Source organism: Ranitomeya variabilis, chromosome 5 (assembly GCF_051348905.1).
Source record: "Ranitomeya variabilis isolate aRanVar5 chromosome 5, aRanVar5.hap1, whole genome shotgun sequence".
Taxonomy (NCBI): Eukaryota; Metazoa; Chordata; class Amphibia; order Anura; family Dendrobatidae; genus Ranitomeya; species Ranitomeya variabilis.
Genome location: NC_135236.1, coordinates 108,428,884 through 108,447,444, shown reverse-complemented (window position 1 = coordinate 108,447,444; position 18,561 = coordinate 108,428,884). Strand labels below are relative to the sequence as shown.

The following is an 18,561-nucleotide window of genomic DNA, read 5'->3' as shown; positions in this document are numbered from 1 at the left end:
GGTTCTTCTTTACAGATCCCATTGATTTTACCAGATTTTACAAAACATAATGAGAACTTGACAGGATAATCAAGCTGCCTGAGCAAAAGGCAGCATGAATCAGACTGGCTGCATTATTGCAGTGGTGGATGTCCTGCCATGAAATGTGGCAAAGTTTAAGAAAAAAACATATTTTGAAGCCCTGACAGAGGACCATACATCTCAGGTGACTAATCCAAGAGACTGGATCCTGGAGGCTTCTCCCTGCCCTACTCCCATAAACTGAAAGGTCTCTTGCCTATACATACACTACTGACCATGGTTTCTGCTTGTTTCTCTTCAACAAGAGTTAGGCAAGATTCACACATCTGTATCCACATACATGAAAAACAGATCGTTTCCTTCAGTTTGTCATCCATATTGCCTCTTCATTGCATACATCCATTTTATTCTCTTCTGGTTTTCTTAACACTGAAGCAAGTAGACTGTATGAACTGTATTTTGTTATTCATTGACTCTTATGCATCAGTTTAAATCAGATGTAAAACTGAATTAAAAAGGACTATAGGAGTAGACCATCCTCACAGAAAAGAGTCACACATCGGTGTACACCACCCATATAGTTGAAATTACAATGCTCTATATACTGTATTTTTTGCTTTGTAAGATGCTCCGAATTATAGGATGCACCCCAAATTTTGAGGAAAAAAATAGGAGAAAACTTTTTTTAATAAATTGGTGGCGCGTCTTATAATCCATGCGTCTTATTACTTACCAGGGGTTGTGGCTGCGGTGGATCAGGGTCCCAGGGTCGTTGCCGGAGGCAGGAGTGGAGCATTGCTGCAGGCTGGGATGAGGGGGTCTGCAGGGGGGCTCCTGTGCTGCAGGGGGGCTCCTGTGCTGCAGGCTGGGATGAGGGGGTCTGCAGGGGGGCTCCTGTGCTGCAGGGGGGCTCCTGTGCTGCAGGCTGGGATGAGGGGGTCTGCAGGGGGGCTCCTGTGCTGCAGGGCTGTCTCTGGTGCTGCGGGGGGCTCTGGCGACATTTTGTGAAAGACCAGAGCCCCCCGGCAGTTCGTCCATGCGTTCCTGTATTGACTGACTCCTGGAAAATGGCCGCCGGAATCTCGAGAGATGAGATCTCAGCGCTGAAATCTCCTCTCCCGAGATTCCAGTGCGTCTTACAAAGCGGAAAATACGGTATATATAATTGCCTAAGGGGTACTTCTGTCTGTTTCTTACTTCCGTCTGTCTATCGCGAAAATCCCGGGTCGCTGATTGGTCCCGGCCGGCTGGCCGCGACCAATCAGCAACAGGCACAGTCCGGCCGCAAATTGGCTCCTCCCCACTCCCCTCCAGTCAGCGGCCACATAGGGTTTTAGCAGTCCGTTACACAGAGTGCATTACACCACGGCATAACGCGGTTTAACGCAGTCCGTTACACCTCCTATTAACCCTGTGTGACCAACTTTTTACTATTGATGCTGCCTATGCAGCATCAATAGTAAAAAGATCAAATGTTAAAAATAATTAAAAAATCAAAAAATCATTACATTCTCACCTTCCGGCGCCTTTACCGCTCCTCGCAACGCTCTGGTCCCAAGAATGCATTGCGGCAATGACTCGAGATCGTGTAGCGGTCTCGCGAGATGATGACGTAGCGGTCTCGCAAGACCGCTACATGATCACGTGTTATTGCCGCAATGCATTCTTGGGACCGGAGCGTCGTGAGGAGCATTGCTAAACGCCTGGCCTGGATCCGGGGGCCGACGGAAGGTGAGTATGTAACTTTTTTATTTTGATTCTTTTTTTTAACAGGGATATGGTGCCCACATTGCTATATACTACTTGGGCTGTGTTATATACTGCGTGAGCTGTGTTATATACTGCGTGGCCTGTGTTATATACTACATCTCTGTGCTATATACTATGTGGGCTGTGCTATATACTACATGGCTGTGTTATATACTACATGGGCTGTGTTATATACTACGTGGGCTGTGTTATATACTACGTGGGCTGTGTTATATACTACGTGGGCTGTGTTATATACTACGTGGGCTGTGTTATATACTACGTGGGCTGTGTTATATACTACGTGGGCTGTGTTATATACTACATGGCTGTGTTATATACTACGTGGGCTGTGTTATATACTACGTGGGCTGTGCTATATACTACGTGGGCTGTGCTATATACTACATGGGCTGTGCTATATACTACTATACATATTCTAGAATACCCGATGCATTAGAATTGGGCCACCATCTAGTAGAAAAAAAGAGGCTAGTGTGTGACTAAAATTTAACCTTTATTTTATAAATTAAAAAATGAAACAAAAATATTATTTAAAAAGAAAAAAAATATTTTCATACATCACTGTATATTAGATCACTTGTGCCATGCGTGACCCACTAGTTCCAATAGGCGAAATATAGAAAATGTACTTACATATTATAAAAGGGTGGTGTCAGACCATTGTCCCCATAAGTTATTGGCCAGATAATTCCCCTGAGTAGTTTAACTGTGGCAGAAAGTCATATGCCATTAATGATCAGCAATAGGTGGCTTGAAAAAAACCCAATTAATAATTTCTATTGGGGAACAGATGTACTATATATATACCGTATATATACTGTATATATATATATATATATAGCACCTTACGAAAGAAAATGCTGAAGCATGGTCATTATCGGCATTATATTAACTTGCCGGTTGTATCAATTGTATACCGCTATCCTATCGTGCAGCTAGTGTCTCTTTCGTGTTCACACATCATCTGCAGCTGCAGCGCTGGATTTATTGAAACACGTGGTGCGGTATTCACCCCACGCAGCAACTCTGGCCGTGTCCACTGACATCAGCATGGCGGCTCGCTCACTGAATTTGTGTGCGATCGCTGATGTGGCCGTGTCTAGTGCGCACACCGCTCGGGATAGATTATTCAATCACACGGTAGATCTGCGTGTGGAGGTCAGTGAGACGATGTGCAGCTCCAATGTACTGAGCTGGATCTAATATAAAATTCAGTATGGCAATATGCAACCATGCACGGTAACAGTGACCCGCTCAGAGCTGCAAACTATAAATGCTGATTGATGGCATTGCTGATTGCCTGGCAAATTTCTACCTATTGGGCATGTGTCCCTGACGCGCGTTTCGCCGGTATCCCGGCTTTTTCTTAGAAATTATTAGTAATTAGTTATTGGGTTTTTTTCAAGCCAACCATTGCTGATCATTAATGGCATATGACTTTCTGCCACAGTTAAACTACTCAGGGGAATTATCTGACCAAAAACTTATGCGGACAATGGTCTCAAACCCTTTTATAATATTTAAGTCAATTTTCTATATTTCGCCTATTGTAACTAGTGAATTAAAAAGGATGTTTTTTCAACCATTTTTAATAGATCCCCATAGGCTTTAATGGAGAAGTTTGTTCAGAGGAGAATAGGACATGCTCGGAAACTCATAGACTGGAAACACAGATACTGTACGTTCTTATGGATGTGTAAATGGCTTAATAAAACCCTATGGGTCTGTATGTGGTCCAATCCTTAGCAGAAGTAGATTTGCTTTATAGGTGCACAGACAGGCACAGAAGAGCCAACAAATTTATAAAAAATCCTATGCCACGTAAAAAAAAATTATTCGATTTTATTCCAATGTGCTTTTCTTTGAAGGAAAGCTATTATCAAAAAATGATCTTCTGTTTAAACCATATTTTTGTGTAACATTTAAAAAAAAAAATTTTTTATCAATTATTTTGTCACATATTCAAAATAAAAAAATAGCAACTACCGGGGCTTTTTAAGACTCTTAACTTCCTGTAGTTTCAGGAAACAACACATGTACATAGCCGCAATGCTCAGATTCTAACTCTATTTTTTGTACCGAAGCAACTAGCAACTAATGAGCACGTGCAGGGAGGTCATTGTGAAGCGAGGGGGAACAGAGTTAGCTGTCCCATCGCCTATTGTGATTAGTGGATTATATGCGAAGTAGGAGTCTAAAATGGTCCCAGTGGTCAATGCGCAAATTACTAATTTTGCCTTTCAATAAAGATTGTGATATGAAAAAAAAATGCGAACCTTTATTTAAACGATACTTCATTTTGTGATAGCTTCTCTTCAAGGTCTACCCAAGCCCATGTCTAAATTAGAAAATGTAAGGATAGACATTTAATTTACTAAAATGCTGCCCCTACAGCCCGAAGTTTACTTCTCATCTTACCTAACGAATTATGTACTCCTGCTGATGGAAGATAGAGGAATTGTATAAAAATATTGTCCAGTCCTATGAAAATCCAAAATGTTTGACACTTTTGGCCAATCACCTGCTCTATTATTAAAAACCAATATTAAAAGCAAGGAGAGTTAGTCACCATCATAATGGGCACTAAACTAGTCAAATCAAGAAGATCACCATGGATGTCACATATCTGAGCAGGATAATTCATTTGGATCATAAATACATTTATTCCTGCCATCAATTATCATCATAGCAAGTGAGCTAATAGGAAGGAGACACAACTATAGCATAATGCAAGATATCATTACCCGCCATGTCATATTATACATGCAGGACTGTGTTAGTAGCTGATAGTCCTGGACATTGTGAGTCAATACTTTCAAAATGAAATCACTCAAATCCCATACTCTAATCTCCCATCTCTTCTAGTACCAAACAAAAGCGAGCAAGAACTGGAGACTGGAATAAAGGAATACGAAGAAAGAATGAAATAAGTCAATGTAACAGAATTTCTAGGAGCCCCACAATCAGTGCTACATTCTGAATGCAGTTACAGAAAAAACAGTTCTGATTGCCACTGGTCATTTGAGGTCCACAATCAGAGAACAGTGTCTGCAGCTAGTGGATTTGTTTGCTTTTGACCTTATGGGAAAAAAATATATAAATCACAATAGTTCTTTATACACAGAGTCTGGAAGGAGACCCAGATGTCATGGCGTCACATCTCAACACAGTTCCTGGATGTAGGTGACTTGGTAGTCCAGACGGGATCTGTTATGACTGCTATAAGGTGGTTTCACTGCCTCGATCTCTAGGATTCTTCTCTAGGTCGGAGTCATCATACTCTGAATCCATCTCGATCTTCACTTGGGGAACAGCACTGGTGACATTTCTAGGATAGGTGATAGCTGGAGAAGAAGGGCAGGAGATCTTCAGATGCAGGGTAATGCTATAGTAAGGAAGACCATTGGAAAGATTAGAGGTTGTGGACATCTTTAAGGACCACTTGTAAGTAGGGTGAAAAAGATTATAGACTTGTGTGTATTCTGTTTGCTGCATGTCCTTGTAAAGGGGTAGTCACAAGTTTGGAAGTTATCCCCTAGCTACAGCATAGTGGATAACTTCCAGGTCGCTTGGTGTCCGACCGCTGGAACCTTCAGCAATCCTGAGAACAGTGTGCTGTGCCCATAACAACTGCACTGTTCTCATGGGATTCTTCAAAGTCCTTGTTCTCAGGATCGGTGGTGGTCACAGCGTTCGGGAAGTAATCTTTTATCTCATTGATAGGGGATAACTTCCAAAATAGAGGATACCTCTTTAAGGAACAGAAAATTGCTGAGACAATGCTCAGATTTTGTTTTGTACTAATGTACAGGGTGGCCATTTATATGGATACACCTAAATAAAATGGGAATGGTTGGTGATATCAACTTCCTGTTCCCACGACGACCAATCCACTTTCCAGAAAACTGTTCATGTAGGAATGCTCGGACCTGACACCCATAATGTGGTGGTGCACCATCTTGCTGGAAAAACTCAGGGAATGTGCCATCTTCAGTGCATAAAGAGGGCAACACATCATCATGATGATCGTCGTGGGCCAGTTGAATAGCCACCAAGGTCTCCCGCTCTGACTCCCTTAGACTTTTATCTTTGGAGTCATCTGAAGGCAATTGTCTATGCTGTGAGGATACGAGATGTGCAGCATCTGAAACAACGGATACTTGAAGCCTGTGCTAGCATTTCTTCTGTGGTGTTGCTATCAGTGTGTCAAGAGTGGGAGAAGAGGGTTGCATTGACAATCCAACACAATGGGCAGCACTTTAAAAGGCCTCTTTCACACTTACGTCTTTCTTTTTCCATCACAATGCGTCATTTTGTGAAAAAAACGGATCCAGCAAATGTTTCTGCTGGATCTGTTTTTTTCTCATAGACTTGTATTAGCAACGGATTGTGACGGATGGCCTTCCGTTTCATCCGTCGTAAAATTGCTGTCCATCAGGCGGAGACAACGCACATAGAAAGACAGCGGAAAAATGCGGCGAAGACACATACACAACGTGTGCACATAGCCAATTCTGGCAACAACTGCCTCGACTGGTCCTTCAACAAAACGGACCCAGTGCACCCGTTTTCTACAATCTGCACAGAATCTGTCTTTTCAACATTTTGACGGATTGTGACTGATTGTAAAAAACAAGTGTGAAAGAGGCCTTAGTTACATAGTTACATAGTTACATAGTTATTAAGGTTGAAGGAAGACTGTAAGTCCATCTAGTTCAACCCATAGCCTAACCTAACATGCCCTAACATGTTGATCCAGGGGAAGGCAAAAAAACCCCATGTGGCAAAGAGTAACTCCACCATGGGGAAAAAAATTCCTTCCCGACTCCACATACGGCAATCAGACTAGTTCCCTGGATCAACGCCTTATCAAGGAATCTAGTGTATATACCCTGTAACATTATACTTTTCCAGAAAGGTATCCAGTCCCCTCTTAAATTTAATTAATGAATCACTCATTACAACATCATACGGCAGAGAGTTCCATAGTCTCACTGCTCTTACAGTAAAGAATCCGCGTCTGTTATTATGCTTAAACCTTCTTTCCTCCAGACGTAGAGGATGCCCCCTTGTCCCTGTCTCAGGTCTATGATTAAAAAGATCACCAGAAAGGTCTTTGTACTGTCCCCTCATATATTTATACATTAAAATAAGATCACCCCTTAGTGTTCGTTTTTCCAAACTAAATAGCCCCAAGTGTAATAACCTATCTTGGTATTGCAGACCCCCCAGTCCTCTAATAACCTTGGTCGCTCTTCTCTGCACCCGCTCCAGTTCAGCTATGTCTTTCTTATACACCGGAGACCAGAACTGTGCACAGTATTCTAAGTGTGGTCGAACTAGTGACTTGTATAGAGGTAAAATTATGTTCTCCTCATGAGCATCTATGCCTCTTTTAATACATCCCATTATTTTATTTGCCTTTGTAGCAGCTGCCTGACACTGGCCACTGAATATGAGTTTGTCATCCACCCATACACCCAGGTCTTTTTCATTGACGGTTTTGCCCAGAGTTTTAGAATTAAGCACATAGTTATACATCTGGTATAGTGGTCATAAACTTGTAAATAACTCATGAAAGAATAAAGTTACATTAAAACCAAGCACACCACCGTTTTTCCTGAAATTCTCAATAAGTTTGATGTGTCACATGACCCACTTCCCATTGGAAAAAAATAAAGTTGGATCCAAAATGGCCGACTTCAAAATGTCCGCCATGGTCACCACCCATCTTAAAAAGTTTTCCCTCTGCCATATACTAATGTGCCACAGACAGGAAGTTGATTACCAACCATTCCAATTTTATTTAGGTGTATCCATATAAATGGCCCACCCTGTACATTAAAGGGAATCTGTCAGCAGGTTTTTTCTACCTCATCTCACAGCAGCATAATGTAGGCAAGGGGACCCTGATTACAACTATCTATCAATTAGTTTAGGTGTTCAGGTTTTCAACTTTTATGGACTTTTAACGCTATTCAATAAACTTACAGTTTTATCCAGCTGGTTGTGCTGGAAACTACCCAAGGTGTTTTTTTCTCTGTCAGCTGCAATGACCAACAGGTACTTCATCCAATGGTTTCTAATTACAGCTACAGATCAATCTATAGTACCAGTGTGAACAGCTACCACCTTCCCCTCTCCCCTACCTCCTTATCAATTAATTTACTGTATGCAGCCATTCTGACACAGAGTTTTTAGATTTAGCATGAAGCAGAGCTGAGGAAGCTATCCCCGCCCACACCAGGCTCTGTATGCCCAATGTCCAGACAGTGAGGTACTTATCACAGGAGGGGGCTGTGTTGGACTAGCATACACTCATTGTTGTGTCCTGGAAAAAAAAAACAGAGCTTGAGAAGAGAGGCATTGCTGAAATCTGTGTTTTATTCATACCTTATGCTTTCTTCAAATTACATAGCAAAAACCTGCTGACAGATTCTCATTAAAGTATATTTTATTCTGGCACAGATTAGATATTAGAAAAAACATTTTTACAGCGAGGGTGATCAATGAGTAGAACAGGCTGCCATGAGAGGTGGTGAGTATGATTTGCCAACTGATATTAATTTTCTTACAGGAGAACTATGACTACATTTTTTTGTGTTAATAATACCTATTTTCTCAGACCATGACCTCTTTTTGTCAAAAAAATAGCACTAAATAAAAATGCCGATATCTCTGGAACTGTATTGTGAAACAGAATACTCAGAGGAGCAGCGGGAATAAAATAAGCGCAAAGAACTGATCCCTTGGACCTGTCACCAGTTCTATAGTGAAGACAGTTTGGGAGATGGAGCCCTTTTAGACCAAATCCTTGACAATTTGGGTATAGTTGTAGGGGATGTAAATATGTTTTTGTTCCCTTTTCCTCCCCAACCCCTTTTTAGTGTAAACAATGTATATGTTATTAATGTGTTGGTACATGGTGGTACTGCTACACATAAAGTGTATTATCACCGTGTACAAGAGCATTGCTATACTGTCCGTATATTGCTCTGTATATGTTTTGCACACTTTGTGCTAGGAAAGTTTGTCCCCAGGCCCAGTATAGTGGTAGGAGCATAGTGTCCATAGTTGGCCATTAGAGGGGAGCACTGTAGCATATAGTTAGAGTTGGAGGGGGCACAGTGGAATAAGAATAGTTAGGCTTCCTGAGTTTAGTCAGTCGGGGCCTGAGCGCCCTTGCAGCTCACAGGGCTGCCTGGCCAGAAGTCACTGTGCCCCGTAACGGTCAAGAAAGGGGCCTAGCATAGAACAGCTACACGAAAGGTTCCTCTAGGAGGAAGAAGTGCGGCAGTGCTGCGGACGCTAAAGGAATCTGTCCCCATAGAGAAAGAAAGAAGTTTGTTCAGCAGGGCAGCACAAGCACGATGTGGCAGGTCTTTGCCTGGGCGGCAGTTCTTAGAACCGGAGCGAAGCGGAATAGGACTCCCCCATGTGAGGCAAGAATTCCAGATGGAATAGATTCTGCGGGACTGGAAGATACGGTCCGACCCGGAGCTGAATATAGAGAAGGAGAGCATGGACAGAGAAGAAGGTGTTAACTGTGATACCCAAAGTGCCTGTATTTGAGCAAGTTGTGCTGAGTAAACCAGTTCATATTGGAGTTAAGCCGGAGTGTGTTTCCTTTATTTCGGAACTGTCTGTGAGGAATACATCCCCATACCGGGCAAGTCCAGAGGGCGCTGAAAATCAGCACAGAGGTAACGCAGCAGATAAATGTGAACTTATGTTGGAAGGGGTCCAGGGAGTGATACAGGGAGTGATACAGGGATTGCTATCGGCCATGGCTACCTTCCTGGCTCCACCCATCCTACATAGTGATAGAGGGACTATTAACACTCAAGGTCGGTGACAGAGACACAGAAAGGGCAGGAATTGGATAGGCAAGCACTACATGTGGGGACTATGAAAGAGACCGATGCCAAGTGTCAGTAAAGTGTGAGTGATTCGTGAGGCGTGACATCTGAGTATATAACCATTACGCTGCCTGATCAGAGCCTGGCTCCATTATTACAGACATTTGCGTTTTATTCTGAAATGAGGCACCATTTCAGTGAAAACATACTTGAGAATGTCAGACTATAGAGTAAATAACCCTAAGTATTATATACCCACCTGCGATCCATATCAGATCCATTTGCAGAGGAATCTGAATGCAGCGCCCCCGGATGGCCAGTTCTTTCCTATTTAAAAAAGACAACATTTCAAGTTAGCGTACTGTTTCCTGACTCGTCTAGTGTTGCTCCCTCTGGAGGTGTTGTAATATATTGAAGTATCAGTTTAGGCTTAACTCTCTTGCCCTTGCACCACATATGATAATATTATATGACATGTACATTGTCAGATAATAAACTTAGAAATCATCATGAATCATCGTAGAATAAGAATCCATAGAATGCCTGAAATTGCAGGATATCTGTATTTAGCAATAGTTGTTAATGTAAGTTCCAGCATGTCAAGATCCAAAAAAGTTATGAGACTTACATAAACCCTACCCAAAGTAGGAATTCCTACCTGATTTGGGCCAGTCCTGGATCGGGGCTGGAGTAGGGCCTAAATGTACCTATTTTACAAATGCCAATATTCACTAGTGCCACGTGAAGCTCATTGGTCCCGTTTGCGTTTCTCATGTGGGTTAAAGCTCCAGGGTCCGGATGTGACCGCAAACCCTGCACCCACTATGGGTAAGTAACATTGTTGGCAGTCACGTGAATTGGGTTGACATTATTACTGCACATTAATTGTTGGTGCATACAGGCTGAAGTTGTCTATTGCACATGAAATAAAATGTATTTTAAAGGGGTTTCCATGATTACATTTTTTATACTCTGCACTTAGGTAGATAGCAAAAAATAAAAAAAAAGCAATGCTCAGTCTTTGTTGCTCCAGAGCTGCCACATCTCTACTGCCCCTGGTATTCGTTGACATAGCTGTAGGGATAACATCACATTAAACCGCTGCAGTTAATCACAGGTCTGAGTGGACATACGATGTAGATGGCTGAGACCGCTGAGCCCAGTGACTTGTTATAGTGGTTACGTGTACTGTAGTCATGGCAACAGTCAAGCAAACATAGAAAGAATATTGGCGATAGCAGTAGAGAGGCATCGCTGGAGCAGCATTGAAAGTGTTGCTAATTACATAGTTTTTCTTTCTTCCCCAAGTTCGTATTAATAATAGATAAATATAATAAAGGAAAACCCCTTTAATAATTGCATGCCACTTGGTCTGAAAAAAAAAAAGAAAAAAAAAAAAATATATATATATATATATATATATATATATATACACACCGTATATATATTGCGCCGCATAAATGAGTACACCCCTTTGAAAAGTACGATTTTAATCAATATCTCACCGAATGCAAAAAAAAAATAATTTTTTTGACAAGATTGAGTTTCAAAGAACATTTTCTTAACCCAGAACACAAAAGTAATTTTAATAATCTAATGTTCATTACAAAATATTCAGTTTTACTTCAGTTTGTTGACGCAAAAATAAATACACCCATAATCAAAAATGACTACATCTAGTATTTTATATGATCTCCATGATTTTTAAAGGGAAGGTCCGAAGGCAAAAACCAATTTGATCTAAATCCTTATCTATTTGATGCCATAATCTAAGCTATTGTCTAATATTATTGCCTTAAAAATTCCCTACCGTTCTCTAACAAAACTATCTGTCTATTTTTTTTAACTTCCTGTCTGATGACAATTAATTTCAGGGCACCCAGTGCTTCCTGGGATACTCAAACGAAGGGTCATCAGAGCAGGGGCAGAAAGTGCGGTCACTGCCACAGCTTCTGCCACCTCCCAGAAATGAAGCGTCACCAGTGACACTCATTTGAGGGGCTGGTCTGTTCTCTGTCCCTGCGCTGTGCACTGTGTGATGTGTGATGTGCACAGTGACAGCTTCCACTCTGTTGTCGGCTCAGATCTGCAGTAATGAGCCAGCAACAGAGTGGTGTTACAATGCCTGGCAGAGACCAGTGATCTGACCTGCGGGGGCAGCGCTGATCTCCTGCATGCAGAATTTTGCAGCATCACTGTTATTGGCGGCTCATTACTACAGGTCTGAGATGACAACAGAGCGGGGGCTGTCACTGTGCACATCGCATGATGAACAGTTCAGTGATCAGCCCCGCTCCTGAAACGAGTGTGATGCTTCCTTTCTGGGAGGGGGCAAAGGCTGTGGCAAAGTCCGCAGCGTCTACCCCCTGCTCTGATGATGCTACATTTGAGTATCCCAGGATGCAATGGGGGTTCTCAAAGGAATCGTCATTAGACAGGAAGTAAAAAATAATAGACAGTTGGTTAGTGTAGTTAGGGAATGGTAGGGAATTTTTAGATAACATTTACTTTTGCCTTTGTACCTTCCCTTTAAGGACAGCACCAAGTCTTCTAGGCATGGAATGAACAAGTTGGCGACATATTGCAACATCTTTATTTTTCTATTCTTCAAGAGCGACGTCTTTTAGAGCCTGGATGCTGGATGTAGAGCGATGACAACTTGTCTCTCCAGGATCTCCTGATCTGAACCCAACAGAACACCTACAGGGAAATCTGAAGAGACAAGTTGTCATCACTCTCCATCCAGCATCCAGGCTCTGAAAGAGGTCGTACTTGAAGATTGTAAAAAAATAGAGGTGGTAATAACATGTCGCCAACTTGTACATTCCATGCCCAGAAGACTTGGTGCTGTCCTTACAAATCATGGAAGTCACAAAATACTAGATGTAGTAGTTTTCAGTGTGGAGTGTACCCATTTTTGAATGTATTATTTATGTAAAAGTGAATATTTTGTAATGAAAGTTATATCATTAATTTTACTTTCATGTTATGGGTTAAAAAACGTCCTATGATACTCATGTAGAAAAATGTGGAAATTGTTCTTGTGCTCTGTGAGATATTGATGAAAATCTTGCTTTTCAAAGGAGGTTCACTCATTTATGCTGAGTACTGTATATACACTGTATATGCACATATATATATATATATATATATATATATATATATATATATATATATATACATATAGACATTTATACAGCTTCAGATGCAGTTTTCTAACTTGTAGGTCTTTGGGAAGGTATATTTGTAAGACAATGGGAAGATGGGCCGTTTCACATTCAATGCCGCGGTTTGAGACTATTCATGCTCCACCATTACTAAAATGAATTAGATTAGATCCTTCATTGTGATCCTTGAATTGTGAATAGCTTCGGTACATCTTTTTCTTTACAAAATCGCCATCTGGTGGCAATTTGCAGGAAGAGAAAAAGAAACACAATTTTCTCATGCTCTATTAAAGGGAACCTGTCAACAGCAAAAACACTATTATCCTGCAGATATGGGGTTAATCTGTAGGGTTAATAGAGTTATTAACATTCCTAGCGCCAGCACTTAGCCGAACACTGTGGGGAAAAAATGAACTTTATTCCCTCTTTCAGCATTCTATATCAGTCACAGGGGCAGCGCCGGCACTGGTTCAGTCACCACTAAGAATACAGATCACCAGCTGCAAACGAACTCCTGGACCCGACTGATACTTGCTCTGTATTATGGCCGGCTGTCAGTCAGGACCAGGGAAGCGGTCACTGCCCCTGTGACTGATACCAAATGCTGCCGGGGGAATAAAGTTAATTTTCTCCCGCAGCCTTCAGCTAAGTGCAGGCACCAGGCAGGTTAACTCCACATCTGCAGGTTAATAGCGTTTTTGATGGTAACAGGTTCCCTTTAAATATATAGGCCCAGATTCATTAAGAGAATGTCTTGATGAAGGGTGCGCTGGAGTAAGATGCGCCAAATTGATCAACACATGTGCGCCCCTTGATGACTTTGGTGCACCATTCAGCTGCCGTGTGCTACTGCAAAAAATGTACCCCAGTCAGAGGCTGGAGTACATAACTGTCGTAAATTATACCACTTTTTTGCATAAGTTATGATAAATTTGCCGGCCTTGCTCCACCATGTCCCATCTCAGCAAAGTTCCATATACTTCCCAAAAGAAATTACGTAACGGGACTTCACTGATGTAAAAATGGCAAAAATTGAAATATATTTGGGCAGTTATGGGGTGTATGCAAAAAAAAATTGTAACAGTTCGAAGGTTTGCACCAGAAAACTGGCAAAATTTGCTTGATGAATTGGGACCATAATTTATAGATGTTTTTAATGCGACATCTTGGAGACTTTATCTTCTTGCCCGAGGAAAGCTCAAGAAGCTCCATGTGTATTAAGAAGTCTCTGCCACTTAATACATTTGTCCCATTTCATTAGAGCAGGTTTCTGTTCAAGACTTAGTAAAGTATTTTATTATCAGTTGAAAACATTTTAGAAGATATGTGCAAAATAATTGGATTGTATGCAAGAAGAAAAGCTTAAAGTAGTCACATACATCAAATATTGTCCAACTGGGGGTCTGTATGTGGGGGAGACAGGGCAAAAGCTTAGAACAAGAATGAATTCTCACCGCCACACAATTAGAGAAAAAAGAATGGATCTACCTGTGGCAATACATTTTTGTCTTCCAAATATTAACATTATGGACATGAAATTACTTGTGTTAAAAGGTAGCTTCAAATCTAAGAGAGACAGAAGAGTCTTGAATATAAACTGATGACGACCTTTGACAGTCTCACTGCAGGAATGAATGTGTCGCATGGATTTAGGTCTTTTACATCAACTAAGGAACGTGCCCCTCAGACCATGTGGGGTCATCACAACAGAACCAACCCCAATCAGAGGACAATAAAACATTCCTTATCTAAGAACTGGCCCAATATTTATGGACATAACTGTTTATCACTCATGGTAATTCTGCTTCAAGTCACCTGTCTTATCCATGGTTTTTTCCTTTTTTTTTCTGTGCTATGTTGTACATAAATATGTGATTCTTCAGAATTTCTTTTAGTCTTTGCCTGATGAAGAGACCTGTGTAGTCTCGAAAGCTTGCAATTTGTTACCATTTTTTCAGTTAGCCATTAAAAGGTATCAACCACTGAGGACTCTCAATTCTAAATATTTTTTTGTCAAAGACCAGTCGTCTGATATGTGGTGGACCATGGATGATCTGCTAATCCCTCCAAATTTGATTGGTCCTGCTGATAGATATCTCATTCTGTTGCCATGTCAGAGGGTACATGACTAGTGCTAACACAGCTTTCTTACCTCATCACTATCCACTTCATCTTTCTTCTTTTTGGTCTTGTCTTCTTGCTTTTTCTTTTCCTTTTCTGGTAATATGTCATCCAACCAGGCAAGGTCATGTTGGCTGAACACCCAGTCAAGCATTTTCCTCACCATCATAAGGCCAAGGATCTGGGAAGACACCGGATATATGACTCAAGTTAGAGCTAAATTAATGGATAAAACTAAGGCATCATAAGTATGAATTAACACATGTGGAATTATATACTTAACAAAAAAGTGTGAAACAACTGAAAATGTGTCTTATATTCTAGGTTCTTCAAAGTAGCCACCCTTTGCTTTGATGACTGCTTTGCACACTCTTGGCATTCTCTTGTTGAGCTTCAAGAGGTAGTCAACAGAAATGGTTTTCACTTCACAGGTGTGCCCTGTCAGGTTTAATAAGTGGGATTTCTTGCCTTATAAATGGGGTTGGGACCATGAGTTGTGTTGTGCAGAAGTCTGGTTGATACACAGCTGATAGTCCTACTGAATAGACTGTTAGAATTTGTATTATGGCAAGAAAAAGGCAGCTAAGTAAAGAAAAACGAGTGGCCATCATTCATTACTTTAAGAAATGAAGGTCAGTCAGTCCGAAAAATTGGGAAAACTTTGAAAGTGTCCCCAAGTGCAGTTGCAAAAACCATCAAGCACTACAAAGAAACTGGCTCACATGAGGACCGCCCCAGGAAAGGAAGACCAAGCGTCACCTCTGCTTCTGAGGATAAGTTTATCCGACTCATCAGCCTCAGAAATCACAGGTTAACAGCAGCTCAGATTAGAGACCAGGTCAATGCCACACAGAGTTCTAGCAGCAGACACATCTCTACAACAACTGTGAAGAGGAGACTTTGTGCAGCAGGCCTTCATGGTAAAATAGCTGCTAGGAAACCACTGAACAACAAGGCAACAAGCCAAAGAGACTTGTTTGGGCTAAAGAACACAAGGAATGGACATTAGACCAGTGGAAATCTGTGCTTTGGTCTGATGAGTCCAAATTTGAGATCTTTGGTTCCAACCACCGTGTCTTTGTGCGATGCAGAAAAGGTGAACGGATGGACTCTGCATGCCTGGTTCCCACCGTGAAGCATGGAGGAGGAGGTGTGATGGTGTGGGGGTGCTTTGCTTGTGACACTGTTGGGGATTTATTCAAAATTGAAGGCATACTGAACAAGCATGGCTACCACAGCATCTTGCAGCAGCATGCTATTCCATCCGGTTTGCGTTTAGTTGGACCTCGGACCATCATTTATTTTTCAACAGGACAATGACCCCAAACACACCTCCAGGCTGTGTAAGGGCTATTTGACCAAGAAGGAGGGTGATGGGGTGCTACGCCAGATGACCTGGCCTCCACAGTCACCAGACCTGAACCCAATCGAGATGGTTTGGGGTGAGCTGGACCGCAGAGTGAAGGCAAAAGGGCCACCAAGAGCTAAACATCTCTGGGAACTCCTTCAAGATTGTTGGAAGACCATTTCTGGTGACTACCTCTTGAAGCTCATCAAGAGAATGCCAAGAGTTTGCAAAGCAGTCATCAAAGCAAAGGGTGGATACTTTGAAGAACCTACAAAATAAGACATATTTTCAGTTGTTTCACACTTTTTAAAGTTAAGTACATAATTCCACATGTGTTAATTCATAGTTTTGATGCCTTCAGTGTGAATTTACAATTTTCATAGTCATGAAAATACAGAAAAATCTTTAAATGAGAAGGTGTGTCCAAACTTTTGCTCTGTACTGTATATATACAGTATATATATATATATATATATATATATATATATATATATATATATACACACACACTGTAAAGAAAATTAGAGCAGCACAAAGAAAGAGTCCGGGTGCAGAGCCCCCCCAGGCAAATACCAAACCTCAATTATAAAAATCCAGAAAAATTGGAGGCAGCACACCGTTTGTAGTGAAAAGGAGCTATTTAATCAGCCCAGAAAGCGACGTTTCGGTCCCAACAGGAACCTTTCTCAAGCCTTGAAGTCTGGTGGATACACACCATCACACCTCCTTCTCCATGCTTCACTACAAACGGTGTGCTGCCTCCAATTTTTTCACTCTCTGTGTTTCATTGCAGCCATTTGGTAAATTCAAAAAAGTTCATTTTTTTCTTATTAATATACACTCTGCACCCCATATTGACTGGAAAAAAACCAGAAATGTAGTAATTTTTGCAAATTTATTAAAAAAGAAAAAGTCACATGCTGTCCAATTCCTTGTGATTTTCCTTGAGAATAATTTCTGCAGTACTCAAGGTTCCTAAGAGCACAGTGGCCTCCATAATCCTTAAATGGAAGATGTTTGGGACCACCAGAAGTCTTCCTAGACCTGGCTTCACCCAACCACTAACCATGAGTGGAGAAAAAGTTTTGGTGTTATCATTCATATTCTCTGAAAAAAAGGCCAAGAAAGCAAAAATTCTGCCAGAGTATGTAAACATTTGAGCACAACTGTAGAAGACAACAAAAGCCCCCAACCGAACCTTTTCACTCAGTCATTTTGAGCTTTTTTCTCAAATGAAAATCCATTGGCGGCCTCAATGCAAATATGAACACAACCCAATGCAGAACCAGACAGGACGTCCAGAGAGAGAGAGAGAGAGAGATGCTCTTGGTAATCTAATAAGGTATACAAAAGTGGGTTTTCTAAAGCCTACAACCCCTTTAAGCAAGTTATAGTTTTTAAAAGGTGTTCACAGAATTATCCTACATAATTCATCCAAGCAAGGACAAGAAAGAACACACAAAAATTGAGCTTGGTTTGAGTTGGTATACATGCAGCACATAAACGCATGTTCACATTGGCCATAAAACATACAAAACCTACAAGAAACAAAATAAGCAAAAACCCTGCTGTAACTAAATAAGTAAAAAGCAAAAGTGCATTTAAATAATACAGAGTTCTTAGTAATACTGTTTTTGATCAAAAATAGCATAAAAGCCATCCCACCGCGACAAGGTGATCCTGATCGGGACGGTCCTACACTGTCTAATATTAAAAACCTTACCCTGTGTCAAAGTTTACCTCAGTGTGTGAATAAGGGCAGACAAAAGGACCAGGTAGGATGGCTTTTATGCTATTTTTGATCAAAAACAGTATTACTATGAACTCTGTATTATTTAAAAGGACAAGACAGCTGTGTATGATGATGGCCAAATGACCTTTGGGGAAAACAGTTTCCTCCTGCCTCCAATTCAGTCAGTGCCCCAGATCACCTAACTTCACTTTGAGCAATCTAACAGATATTTAGTGGATATTAATCCCCTTTAGGTTTTACATTTATACAATTACATTTATCATCTATAGATTCCACAGTTGTTTCTCACCATGATGGGGAAAATGATGGCAGCCACCGTAGACTTAAGAACCCAGAGAACAGCGAGACAGATGATCTGGACAAGGGTGAAGAGATGAACTCGACGTAGAGGAACGTGCCGGAGATATGCATAGTCAGGTTGGTGCTTTGCAGGCATCATGAAGAGCTTACAACGGTCCCAGAACTGACAAGAAGTGAAATAATTAATATTCTGTTTTTCAATAATATTTTCTATAAGTA

General features: G+C 41.2%; 1 protein-coding gene across 2 annotated transcripts in view; it reads right to left on the bottom strand.

Moving 5' to 3' along the window:
- Positions 1 to 3,315: 3,315 nt before the first annotated feature.
- SLC4A5 (solute carrier family 4 member 5) overlaps positions 3,316 to 18,561 on the bottom strand; it is a 126,553-nt gene continuing 111,307 nt past the window's right edge. For both annotated transcript variants that reach the window (XM_077263110.1, XM_077263111.1), the window contains 4 exons: positions 18,332 to 18,505; positions 14,973 to 15,122; positions 9,913 to 9,980; positions 3,316 to 5,179 (listed from right to left, as the gene is read on the bottom strand). In XM_077263110.1, coding sequence (XP_077119225.1) covers positions 5,014 to 5,179; positions 9,913 to 9,980; positions 14,973 to 15,122; positions 18,332 to 18,505 — 558 coding nt within the window. In that variant the 3' untranslated portion in view covers positions 3,316 to 5,013. The remainder of the gene's footprint in view (positions 5,180 to 9,912; positions 9,981 to 14,972; positions 15,123 to 18,331; positions 18,506 to 18,561) is intronic.